Source organism: Protopterus annectens, chromosome 2.part1 (genome assembly GCF_019279795.1).
Source record: "Protopterus annectens isolate FY-2018-M chromosome 2.part1, PAN1.0, whole genome shotgun sequence".
Lineage (NCBI taxonomy): Eukaryota > Metazoa > Chordata > Ceratodontiformes > Protopteridae > Protopterus > Protopterus annectens.
The window spans coordinates 674,925,574-674,939,078 of NC_056729.1; the positions used below are offsets into that span (position 1 = coordinate 674,925,574).

The 13,505-nt window shown below is 39.0% G+C and overlaps 1 protein-coding gene across 1 annotated transcript in view; it reads right to left on the bottom strand.

Moving 5' to 3' along the window:
• The window catches only part of MTMR7 (myotubularin related protein 7), a 901,754-nt gene that overhangs the window by 360,561 nt on the left and 527,688 nt on the right, over nucleotides 1-13,505 (bottom strand). The window contains exon 9 of the mRNA XM_044062411.1: nucleotides 4,070-4,195. Within this exon, the coding sequence (XP_043918346.1) occupies nucleotides 4,070-4,195 (126 nt within the window). The remainder of the gene's footprint in view (nucleotides 1-4,069; nucleotides 4,196-13,505) is intronic.

A 13,505-nucleotide genomic window follows, 5' to 3' on the forward strand; every position in this document is an offset into this window, starting at 1 on the left:
GCATGAACTATTTCAGATCATACTGGTACTTCTTGTAACGGTTGTTGTTTCCTTTAATAAAAAATAAAAGTTAACTCGTCATTTTTTTTCTGAAACCTTTTCTTGTTGACATACAATAGAAATTGGTCTAATGAAGAAACAGGATATAAATACAAAGTCTCAATAAAATACACATTTCCTAATAGCTATTATGTTGTCTGATCTTGAATATAATTTATACCTGCATGAGAATCATATACAAGACTCTCTAGGAAGCCTTAATGTCTCATATATATCTGTCAACCCCATTAATGTAGCATAATTATAAATCAATTGCCATAACACATGTACTCTGTGAGCTCTAGGACCAGTGCACACCTCTTCAGTGGAAAAAAACATGTTGCAGTCTCCTTCCCAGAAAAATACCTCCACCTGTGCTGTAACCCACTCTCTTAACAGTGCAACTATAGCTTATGCAGCAGTCCCTGTCAGGACGTACAGATTTACACTGGTGTACATCATTCCCTATAGTTTTCCCTCTTACTAATACAAATCCTTCATTATCTTTTTGAACTTTCAACAGCTCAAAAGTCACATTCCTCTGCAACAGCATAGCAGAACCCTCTTGGACCTCCTGAGGGATATGATGAAAACCTTAGAATTAGTACTCAGGATTCTCTAGTTTCAATTGCTCAATGTTGTTTAACTGTTTCTTGCTGTAATATAGAAGTTGCCTATTTTTCTAATGTATACAAATACCCTGGGTCTTTTTCACAGGATCTGACAAACCATTAACATTCCATGACAAAATTGTAAATATTACATACTATACAACAGACTTTTATTAGAACTTCTCCTTCTATTACTTCAGTGCTTAACTTTGGGATTGTACAAGCTTGAAACAGGTGATGCATTCAAAAAAATAACATTACACTAATTTCTGTTACAGCACTCATGAACATTGTGAATGGCATTTCTTGCATCTGTATAAAGACTTTTATGAAACTGTAGTAACACAAATCAGAAAAACAACATTTTGTATACACTTTCAAAAACTGCAACCTAAGATTTTACATTTTCTTTAATGCACTTCCAAGCAGGAGATGTACTCTGTCTAACAAAAGAAATTTGTGGTGAACACATTAGTAGTCTTAGCTGTAGCCAGGAGAAGTATGTTATGCTTTCCCAATGCATCATTCACCCATTTTAAGATCCTTCATGTCTCACCCCTCGAGTTAAAAGCAGAGGTCCACATAATAAATAAACCACTTCAATATGGCCAAAATTCTTTCCCCTGTAACATGAAATAACCCACACAAATCACAAACCTATTATTCTTATTAAAACTCTCATGGCCTTGCATTTCACATTTATCTCATACCCTTGCTACCTAGAAAGATGTTATTCCTTGTAAAATATATTTCTTTAAATGTTTCCTCAGTTCATTGAACAAGAATTTCTCTTGTTTGCATGTACAAACAGGCAGGTGAAGGCATCCATTTCCTTCCTACATGATGTTTCCTTAAATGTTATTGGTAATGCTGATATAAAGACCATCTTAGAATACAGAATATTAAATAAGCACCAATACATACCCAACACTTTATATTTGGTATGGTATACACCAAAATCATGCACACTATTTTGTACAGAGGAAAACTTGTACTTGCATTAAAACGGTGCGTCCTCAGTATTTCATATATCAAGTTCTTTAAAAGTCACACACACACAGCTTTAGAAGAACAATTATACCTATATTCATATCAGACAAAACAACACCTCAAGTGTCTAAACATCCACAAACCATTCAAATAATGCAGTCAGAGCCTTAGGTTAACCTTCATTGACAGAATGCTCTACCCTTGACTAGAGCTTTTTTATTATTATTTCCTTTCTGATTCACTGTAAAATCTGCTTTCTCCCTTTCTAGACATTTTATTCTTGATGACCAGGAAAATGTCAATCTCTTTCCTTCTCAGTTGCTCTGCAATAGTTAGAGTCTTTCTCTGCGATAACCGCCATCCAGTGAGCCCCTGCCTTCCTCATGAAGCACTGGGTGAAGCTTTAGCCATTTTCTCTTCAGCTGCATAAAATCTGACTGCTCCCCAAAGACGGTTCACTCTGAAGCTGGCCAGACACAACAGTTTAAATTTAAAGTTCCCAAACTTGCACAGCTTCACTGCATTACCAAAAGTTGTTTTCTTCTGCCTTGTTTCAGTTGAATGATCATGACCATGCTACTCTCTTGTTTTTGTCACCTTTACAGGAACCCACTACTTTGACAGAATCCTTCCTTCACGTTTATAGTTATGGAAACAAATCAAAAACAGTTTAGGAAACTTTGCCCAGTGAGATTGTGGGAGGAAAACACAATGTGCTCTCTCTGTTCCTAAATCTTTCAGAATCTTCACAGTTTACCCCCTTGGCCTTTTTCAGAATACCTGTAAAGTTTAGGTTTTTGAGCCTGCTTCTATCTTCTACATCCACAATTTTAGACTCAAGTTCCAACATTGCTCACCTAATTCATGGCCTCCTTCAAATCAACCAGCAGGCCAGAATGAGAACTCAAGGCTACTTCTTCTTCTATTCTTTTATTTGACCTTTAAATGTACTCTAATAAATTAATAATAATCATGTACAGTTCTGATATTACTGACTCAAGTCTTTCTTCATCCATGATGGCTATCACCTTCTTTTTGTCAGCAAATTCTCAGTGTTGCAAGCCAGTCCTCCTTAACCCAAGATTCAGCCTGACAGTTTTTACTAATTTTACTTTTTCCATCATATATGCAAGATTAATAAACCATACTAACACTGAAGCTTGTGAGAAGAATTAACATTAATAGTTTCTGTCTTGTAGCATTAAAATTACAGTAAATCTTGGGGGGACTCTAAGCAAACAATCCTCATATATTTTAGTCATGGAGTATGGCATTCCACTGACCACTTCTTGCTCTTGTATCAAACACAACAGGCTTCATGTTCTCTTGAATAAAGTATAATGTTATGGTACAGTTATATGACTCAGAACACCAGGATGTTATCTCTGCTAAAACTACTGTCTTTACCCATGAGGCTGCAAAAAAGAGAACTTTCTCCTGCTCCTTTTTTCAAAAAGTTCTTTACTTGAAATACTGTCCCTTTATGGCCTTTTCCTTAAAAAACAAAATGTCAACTCTTGAACCTTCACAGATACTTGCATAGTTTAACTAGTATCTGCTAGCCACATATACAGTTTTGTGACACTGCACGCCTCCCCATCTCTGTACTTCCAGTATAAACATTATGATGGCATATATAACTGTCTCTGAATCCATTTAATATCCTACATTTCTGTACACTGACCAATAATTCCAAAGTGAATACCTCTGCAGTTTTTTTTTCTTTTTACCCAACACACTCACAAAAGTAATTAAACTGTCCTTAAAAAAATTAAAAAAGAATAGAAGAGTACATTTTAGTAAACCAAGCTAACATCTTCCTTCAGCTCAAAACAAATGTAGCCAAGTGGTCCAAGCACAGGTACAGTCCTCAAAGTATTTTACCAAAATAACTGCAGACGGCTTGACTAAATAAAGCCTATGGATTACTGGAAGAATGCCTAATGTATCTTGTGTGAAATGAAAATCTGCAAGTAATATATATGGTGTTTTTTTCACCTAATGCTAAAGTCCTGTAGCGTTTTATCCACTACAACTATAATGATGCAGATAAAAAAAAAATAAAAAAATTGGATGGTGCAGTGGTGTAGCACTGTCGCCTCACAGCAAGAGGTTCTCCAGATCAATTCTCGGCTGGGGTGCCTTCTGTGCGGAGTCTGCATGCCTTCCCTGCGTTCGTGGGGGTTTTCTCCAGGTTTCCTCCCACAGTACAAAGACATATGTCTGGAGCATTTCTCCCTGGGCCTCTGCTGAAAATTGGCTTTGTTCCAAGTCGGACTTTCCTGGTAAACAAATGTTAAATAAAAATAAATAAATAATCTGATATAACCCAGAGATGCATGAAATGGGGAAAAATAAGCTCACCATGCATAGCAAGAATATGAATAGCAAATATAATTGTTCACATTAGGGTACGCAGAGTTTCTTACCATGAACCCTTTGAGCGTTCGATAATAAGGATCCAGGAGAAGGCTTGCCACAGAACACACTTGGGCTGTTCTATCCCAACCATCAGAGCAGTGAACAAGGACACTGGTCCCTTCTTCAGCCACAGCCTACAAAAGGAAGAAAAATAAAATAGGCATTAATCATGTGTTCTATCAGAGATAAAAAAATAGGTATTCTGTAAAAACAAAACAAACAAAAAATAATGACAATAATAGTAATGATGATAAAAGCAAAATATAATCTTACTAAAAATGATTTAACATTAGAAAAGAGTCCGTTAAAGGTGAACAAGAATTTCAAATGCAATACGCAGTTTGGGAAACAACAAAAGTGGAAATATACCAGCTCATAGATGAATAATTAAATAACAAAATAGCTAAGAATTTATCCAACTATGTTGTTCACATCAGCAGATATATTTAACACTTTTGATCTCTGAAAGCCCAAACAATTTCAGCTATTATTAAGCAATGGATTATGGTGTAATGATGAACGTTGTTAGTGCATATGCTCCACAAGTTGGGTGTGCGATGGATGAGAAAGAAAAATTTTGGAGTGAGTTGGAAGGAGTGGTGATGAATGTACTCAAGGGTGAGAGACTGGTGATTGGAGCAGACTTCATTGGGCATGTTGGCGAAGGGAACAGTGGGGATGAGGAAGTGATGGGTTGGTATGGCGTTAAGCAAAAGAATGCAGAAGGTCAGATGGTAGTGGATTTTGTGTAAAGGATGGACATGGCTGTGATGAATACATATTTTAACAAGAGGGAGGAGCATAGGGTGACATACAAGAGTGGAGGAAGATGCACACAGGTGGATTATATCTCATGTAGAAGGGCCAGTCTGAAGGAGATAGGAGACTGTAAAGTGGTGTCAGGGGAAAGTGTAGTTAGGCAGCATAGGATCGTGGTTTGTAAGATGACATTGGTGATCAAGAAGAGGAGGATGAGTGTGAGGGCAGCACCAAGGATCAAATGGTGGAAACTGAAAAAGGGTAATTGTGAGGTGATGTTCAGGGAAGAGTTAAGACAGGCACTGGGTGGCAGTGAAGAGTTACCGAATAGCTGGGTAACTACAGCAGGTCTAGTAAGAGAGATGGCTAGAAGGGTGCTTGGTGTGACATCTTGAAAGAAGAAGGAGGACAAGGAAACCTGGTGGTGGAATGATGAAGTACAGGAGAGTATACAGAGAAACAAGTTGGCAAGGAAGAAGTGGGATTGTCAAAGAGATGAAGAAAGTAGACGAGTATAAGGAGATGAGGTGCATGGCAAAGAGAAAGGTGGCAAAGGCTAAGGATAAGGTGTATGAAGAGTTGTATAAAAGGTTGGACACTAAGGAGGGAGAAATAAACCTGTACTGATTGGCTAGACAGAGGGACCAAGCTAGTAAAGATGTGCAGCAGGTAAGGGTGATAAAGGATAATGAGGGAAATGTACTCACAAGCGAGGAGAGTGTGTTGAGCAGATGGAAGGAATACTTTGAGGGGTTGATGAATGAATAGAATGAGAGGGAGAGAAGGTTGGATGATGTGTGGATAGTGAATCATGAAATGCAGTGGATTAGCAAGGAGGAAGTAAGGATAACTATGAAAAGGATGAAGAACAGAAAGGCTGTTGTTCCAGTTGTTCCAGGTGTCATACCTGTGGAAGCATGGAGGTGTTTAGGTGAAATGGCAGTGGAGTTTTTAACTAGATTGTTTAATGAAATCTTGGAAAGTGAGAGGATGCCTAAGTAATGGAGAAAAAGTGTTTTGGTACCGATTTTTAAGAATATGGGTGATGTGCAGAGCTGTAGTAACTACAGAGGGATTAAACTGATTAGTCACAGCATGAACTTATGGGAAAGAGTAGTGGAAGCTAGGTTAAGAAGGAAGGTGATGATTAGTGATCAGCAGTATGGTTTCATGCCAGGAAAGAGCACTACAGATGCGATGTTTGCTCTGAGAGTGTTGATGGGGGAAGTACAGAGAAGGTCAGAAGGAGTTGTAGTGTGTCTTTGTGGATTTAGAGAAACATATGACACGGTGCCTAGAGAGGAGTTGTGGTACTGTATGAGGAAGTCGGGAGTGTCAGAGAAGTACGTAAGAGCGGTACAGGATATGTACGAGGGTAGTGTGACAGCAGTGAGGTCTGTGGTGAGAGTGATAGATGCGTTTAAGCTGGAGGTGGGATTACATCAAGGATCAGCTCCAAGCCCTTTTTTATTTGCAATGGTGAGGGACAGGTTGACAGACGAGAATAGACAGGAGTCGCTGTGGACTATGATGTTTGCAGATGACATTGTGATCTGTAGTGAGAGTAGGGAACAGGTGGAGGAGACCCTGGAGAGGTATATGCTCTAGAGAGAAGAGGAGGAATGAAGGTCAGCAGGACTAAGACAGAATATATGTGTGTGAATGAGAGGTAGGATAGAGGAATGGTGAGGATGCAAGGAGTAGAGGTGGTGAAGGTGGATGAGTTTAAATACTTGGGATCAACAGTTCAGAGTAATGGTGAGTGTGGAAGAGAGGTGAAGAAGAGAGTACAGGCAGGATGGAGTGGGTGGAGAAGAGTGTCAAGAGTGATTTGTGACAGACGAGTACCAGTAAGAGTGAAAGGGAAGGTCTACAAGAGGGTAGTGAGACCAGCTATGTTATATGGGTTGGAGACATTGGCATTGACAAAAAGGCAGGAGTCAGAGCTTGACATGGCAGAGTTGAAGATGTTAAGATTTGCACTGGGTGTGACGAGGATGGACAGGATTAGGAATAAGTATATTAGAGGGTCAGCCCAGGTTGGAAGGTTTGGAGACAAAGCCAGAGATGCAAGATTACGTTGGTTTGGACATGTGCTGAGGAGGGATGCAGAGTATATTGGGAAAAAGATGCTAAGGGTGAAGCTGCCAGGTAACAGGAAAACAGGAAGGCCTAAGATAAAGGTTTATGGATGTGGTGAGATAGGACATGCAGGTGGTTGGTGTGACAGAGCAAGATGCAGAGGACAGGAAGAAATGGAAACAGTTGATCTGCTGTGGTGACCCCTAACAGGAGCAGCCGAAAGAAGAAGAAGAAGAAGATTAAGCAATGGTTTGAAATAATGCAATGGAAATTACTTTGAGTATACCAGTGGGTAAACTGGCTCACTATATACTGTTCTCACTGTGAATGCTATCACCAGAGACAAAAGGTTTAATTTATAATCTTGGGCATTAAAACGTTAGCAGGACTGAAGGCCTGCTCTTTCATTTAATGTGAAAGAGTGTGTCAAGTCAGGGCTGCATTGCACCAAAGGACAAGAAGCTATGCCACTCCACTCCTGAGCAACTGCTTTGGTCGAGTTTCTGTAGGCTCTTAAGCCTGAACATGAAGCAGCATCCATGATCACTGACCTGCTTAGATGAACTGTGCTTAAGAACCTGACTTGGACTGGGGTAATGAAATAAATAAATGCTTATAGGGTCTCAAAGCGGTCCTGGCACCCACAGTGCACTGCCGAATGCTGACAAGGGCATCTGCTTTGGTATACCTATGGCAAGAGATGAAGTATAAGGCTGCAGGTCAAGGAAGCTGACAGTGGCTACCCGTCACAGGTTGCATAACCTCAAAGGTAAGACCCAGATTTGTGCAGAACTCGTACTTTATTACATATACAGAACCTGTGGATATAGCAAACCTGCTGGCTGACAAGTTCATTGAAAACTTTACTCCCGTCTCCACCACATGTATCCCAAAGCATCCCTAACACCTGTCCCCTACCTAGTATCTCTGAGGTGCAGGTCTTAAGTGCCCTCTCCAAGGCCAAAAACACAGCCTCTATGGAACCAGACAAATCCCAGACTGTGTTCTACATAGATTAAAATGGGAATTAGCATCACCATTGAGCAGGCTTTTCATCACAGCCTAAGCACTGGCATTATCCCAGCAGAATGGGAAAATGCTACAGTCAACCCTTTGCACAAAGGGGGTGCCATCCATGGATTCTGGGAACTACAGACCCATTAGCCTGACCAGCCTTATCTGCAAGAACATGGAACGAATCATCCTGGATTTTATTAACAAAGATATAGGAAATCTTCAAACGCTCAACCCCACCCAGTTTGGCTTTGTCAAGTGGAGATGATGCCTGTTAAACTTGGTTTACTTCTTTGAGACTGTCACCAAAGCCCTATACAAGGACAAATCTGTGCATACGGCCTACCTAGACTTAGGTGAGGCCTTTAACACAATCCCCCAACTCAGGTGTCATTGATAAACTCACTCAGCTGGGTATCAACCTTTACACGGTCAGGTGGGTTGCAAAATGTCTCACTGAGAGAACTCATATGGTCAAAATAGGGGACTTCACCTCCTCCAGCTGACACATAACCAGTGGTGTTCCGCAGGGATCAGTTCTGGGACCCCTACTGTTCGGAATCTACTTATCTAAAGTACAGGCAGAAACTAAAGGACTGTGGCTGGCAAACTTTGCTGATGACTGCAAATTTGGAGTGATCATCGAAACCCCAAAGATGTCAACATCCTGCAAGCAGGTCTTACGCAGACTAATGACTGGTGCCAAAGTCATGGTCTTAAACAATGCAAAAAATGCATTATTATCCCCTTCACATGGGTGATGTTCCTGCACACTACCACATCAATAGCAATGCCCTAAGCACACAGCCTGTAGTGAGAGATCTGGATACACAGGTTGACAGCAGCTTAACTTCAATCACCATGTCTCCACAGTGGTAAGAAGGGCATTTTAGACTGCTCATCTCAGAAGGGCACTGCCTCCCGAAAAAAAGAGGCTATAACCCCCCTTGTACTCTTCCCTCATCAGGCCAATAATAGAGTACAATGCCGGCTTTGGTATGTTCCTTTCCAAACACCTGCAGCAATTTTTAGAGATCAGAAGGGTTCCTTACAAAGAAAATTCAGGGTCTTCAAGATATGTCTTAAAGTGGACAGACTGAAATCATTGCCACTTTACTCTGTGTCATACAGACTGCTCAGGGGCGGCCTATGCCTTGCATATAAAGCAATTTTTGACCCAGCTTTAACGGAAATACTGCACATTCGCAACTCAAACAGCACATGGGTCACTCACTCAAAGGGCATTAACCTGGTATGTGACATCAACAGAACTTGCTGTCTCACAAATGTTGCCCCACCTCTTGAACAAACTTCCTATTCAAGTTAAACAAAGCCCCTCGTTGGCCTATTTAAAGGTAATTTGGATGACTGGATAGGTAACCAGAAATTCACCCCAGGGGTGCCACCTGTGAACCTCTTGGACAGGAGCAACAGGTGCTGATTTTAGTGTCTGCTTGAAGCAGACACCCTTGGGAACACGGGTTGAACTTGGCTTGGCTTGTAAGGGCCCTGGAGTCATTAGACTAGTAACCACCCATGATCTTATGTGCATAAAGCAAAAAAAAGACAGCTACCAGACTGAAATTTCACAAACCCAACATCCTTTCTATAACTACACTTTTCTTTCCATCTCATTACAAGTGGTCCTGTCAGACATTTCCTCATTACATTCCTAGCACAAATAAGTACTTTTCATCAAATCTGCATGTGAGTACACACCACTGGACCAGTAACCAAAGAGCCTCAATCCTCACCACTGTCAACAGAGGGGCACGTACACTGGCAGGATAACAGGTACATACACCATATTCACCAAAAGTACTAAAAGGAACCAATAACCAATAATCCACTAGGAAAAATGTGGAAACACAGTAGAACACAACAGAACACACTGGATACCAATAAAACCTGCGTCTTCTTTATTAAACCACAAGAAAGGTAGTGTTTAGAGCTTTCATCCCCATAGGGACTTCTTCAGAACTACCTACTGCCACTCATACAAGCCTTAAATACCACTACACAGCACATATTGATCAACTCATTACATAATAAATTAAAATCAATACATAAAATACTTTATATACACACACACACATATATATATATATATATATATATATATATATATATATATATATGTATGCATATATATATAGCATATGTCTGAATCACAAAACATCGAACACACATACACGAAAGCGCTTAACATCGACAAGCGCTTCCATGTATGTGTGCCTGTTTTGTACATCGGACTGCAGTGCGGGTAAGGGAAAATTCCCTTTTTCCCACTGTAGTGCGATCGTGGAGTGAGAATAATAAAGTAGGGGGTGTGTGGGGGATGCAGGGGGTAAAGCCCCCCTGCAGAAACGTATATATTGTTTTGAACTACACATACACAGAAGCGCTTTTTAATGTTAAGTACTTTCGTGTATGTGTGTTCGATGTTTTGTGATTTGGACATATGCTAGTCGAGCATGTGTCCTAGACCCATATATATATATATATATATATATATATATATATATATATATATATATATATATATATATACACACACACACACACACACACACACACACACACACACACACACACACACACACACACACACACACACACACACACACACACACACACACACACTCATTCACCTATAATACCAAACTTTTTAATTTTAAAACAGCTTTAATAGAACAGGTCTCATTTAACCCTGGGTTTACTGTGGCATTTAAACTAATCTGCCACTGCAACTCCCTTAATAATAAATGTTCTTCCAACACAAAGCCTCTAGGATCCTTCTTAATGTTCTCTAACACTGTGAACCTAAAACTATGATCAGGATACTCGGAAATATACCTAAATAATGTGTTTGTGTTTTTCTTGTTCTTAACATCTAAAATATGTTCATATATCCTCTCTCTTAATTTCCTACAGGTCGTTCCTATATAGAAAGCAGGAAATACATTACAACACACTTCATATATCACCCAGTTGGATTCACAATTAAATTTCCCTAAAATATGAAATACTTGACCAATAATATTACATCAGTCTCCTACCAAAATGAACCCACACTTTTACAATGACATTTAGACATACCTTTATTATTGTTCCCACTACTACCAGCATAGCTTTCCAGGATTTGTTTGAAACTTTTACCTTTCTTAAATACTAGATCGAGTTTATTACCAATTAAATCACATAATCACCCATCAGCCATTAACACTGGCCAAGTGTCAATAACATAGGTTTGCACAGTATAAATACTGTAAGGAATGAGAATAAGTCCCAGATAGAGAGATCTTTGATCATCACTTATTCTGTTGATGTTAATAGGATAGTCAAATCAGTCATTCACTACCTATGAAAGCATGAGGGGAATGCAATTATTTTATGACTTCCAGCATCTGCCAAAGATCTGAGGTCTATGTATTTCCACAGGTAGATGCTAAATGCGACCAGCTTCTATCAATGGTTGTTTTGGGCCTGGGAACTAAAAGTCACATGACAAGAAATTATTTCATTCTGCAAGTTATCCCAGCAGTAATATTTGAGATATTAATTTGAGAAGTCTTTTAGTGAAACAGAGCATTCTCTATTCTGTCTTGGACCTGACAAGAACCATTCACCACATCTGCTTTGCACTGTAAGTGACTTTCTAGGGTATAGTAACTCTCTTAGATAGAGTCAGGAATATAGTAAAGCTTAGTTTAGATAATTTCCTTTATTTGAGACTGTCCTGCAATGTTATTTTAAATATTTCCTGTGGTTGTGAACTCTGATGTCACTGAAAATATATACTGAGCATTTTCTTGTTCTTTTATTTTTTATTATTAAATATATTTGAAACCATTCATTGTGGCTGATCTGTCTACAGATATTTAAGTTTGAGAGTACTTACATATTTATTTGGTGACACTATGTGGGCCACTCCTAATAGTCTTGCTCTTGGTCAAACTACCATTTGTATTAATATTAACATTACACAGTAAGATTGGACACCCTTTGTTAAGGGCCTTAAAGTAACTGATAAGGAGTTGGCTGGTGACAGTGAAAACTACCTTAGAGTCTGGGCAAAAGGGGGCACAGCTAGTAAACCTGTGCCAGCCTTTCCCAGGTGAGGGGTGTGTGTGTGTGTGTGTGTGTGTGTGTGTGTGTCACCTATGTGGGCAGGGCATGAAGCACTGGTTGGACAGAGAGGGTGCCGGAGGTCTTGACTTGGCCACTCAGTTGAGATCTCAGCTCTGTAGCTGTGTCAGTGGGGAATCTTACTGGGATCTGGAGAAAACAGCACCAGACTGACTGTGGTCTCTGTGTTGTCTTAAGGGAAATTCCACTTGATGCAGAGAGCTGCATCTGGAAATATGTTGTGTGTAATCCAATAGGAAAAATGAGGAAACACAGTAGAACACAATGGAACACACTGCATACCAATAAAACCTGCTTCTTTTTCTTCTTTATTAAACCACAAGAAAGGTAGCGTTTAGTGCTTTCATTGCCGTAGGGACTTCTTCAGAACTGCCTACTGCCACTCATACAAGCCTTACATACCACTACACATCACAAGATATTAATCAACTCGTTACATAATTAAAATCAATACATAAAATACCTTATATTATATATATATATATATATATATATATATATATATATTTATATACACACACACACATATATATATATATATATATATAAATATATATATATATATATATATATATATATATATATATTCATCTATAATACCAAACATTTTAATTTTAAAACAGCTTTAATAGAACAGGTCACATTTAACCCTGGGGTTACTCTGGCATTTAACCTAATCTGCCACTGCAACTCCCTTAATAATAAATTTTCTTCCAACACAAAGCCTCTAGGATCCTCCATCACTCTGAATATGATATAGAAAGCTTCTCAGCACAGACATTATGTCTCTAGCTGCCTTGAAACTAAAATATACCATATTGTATTGCACAGGCATATAGTAATTTAATTTCAGCTATTTTTCTGAAGTTAACCTCCTGTACTCCAGTTTCCACTATTAAAATATATACATTTAAACAGTTACAATATTACATGTACATTTCTGTTCTATTCCAGAAGGGCATGCTGTGGTTACATTTTAAGCACAAGCACTTTGCAAAAACCTTTTCAACACACATTTCTGTACCAGCAGTTTGATATATACACGACATACAATTCTAATATAGTTGTAACTCAAGCACATTATGCAAATCATGTTAATATTCACAAATAATACTTATTTACAAAATTCTAGCTAGCTGTGCTGGCAGTATCTCCCTTTGTCACACTCCCTGTACTATTTTCTGTCAAAGGAATGCAGACCAACACTTATTACTGGATCAATTTGGCTGACAATTAATGGGCCTCTTCTGACTTAAATTTATATACACACTATTAGCAAAATAGCCGTGTCCTTTACATCTGTTTGAATAATTCACAAGTATCTCCACAAATTCATTTCTGAAACAGTAAAATTAAAGATTCATGTCATATCTGTTTGTTATCTACAATCAAATCACTTCATCCCATTTATTTTTTCAAAGCATCCACTGGGACAATTAA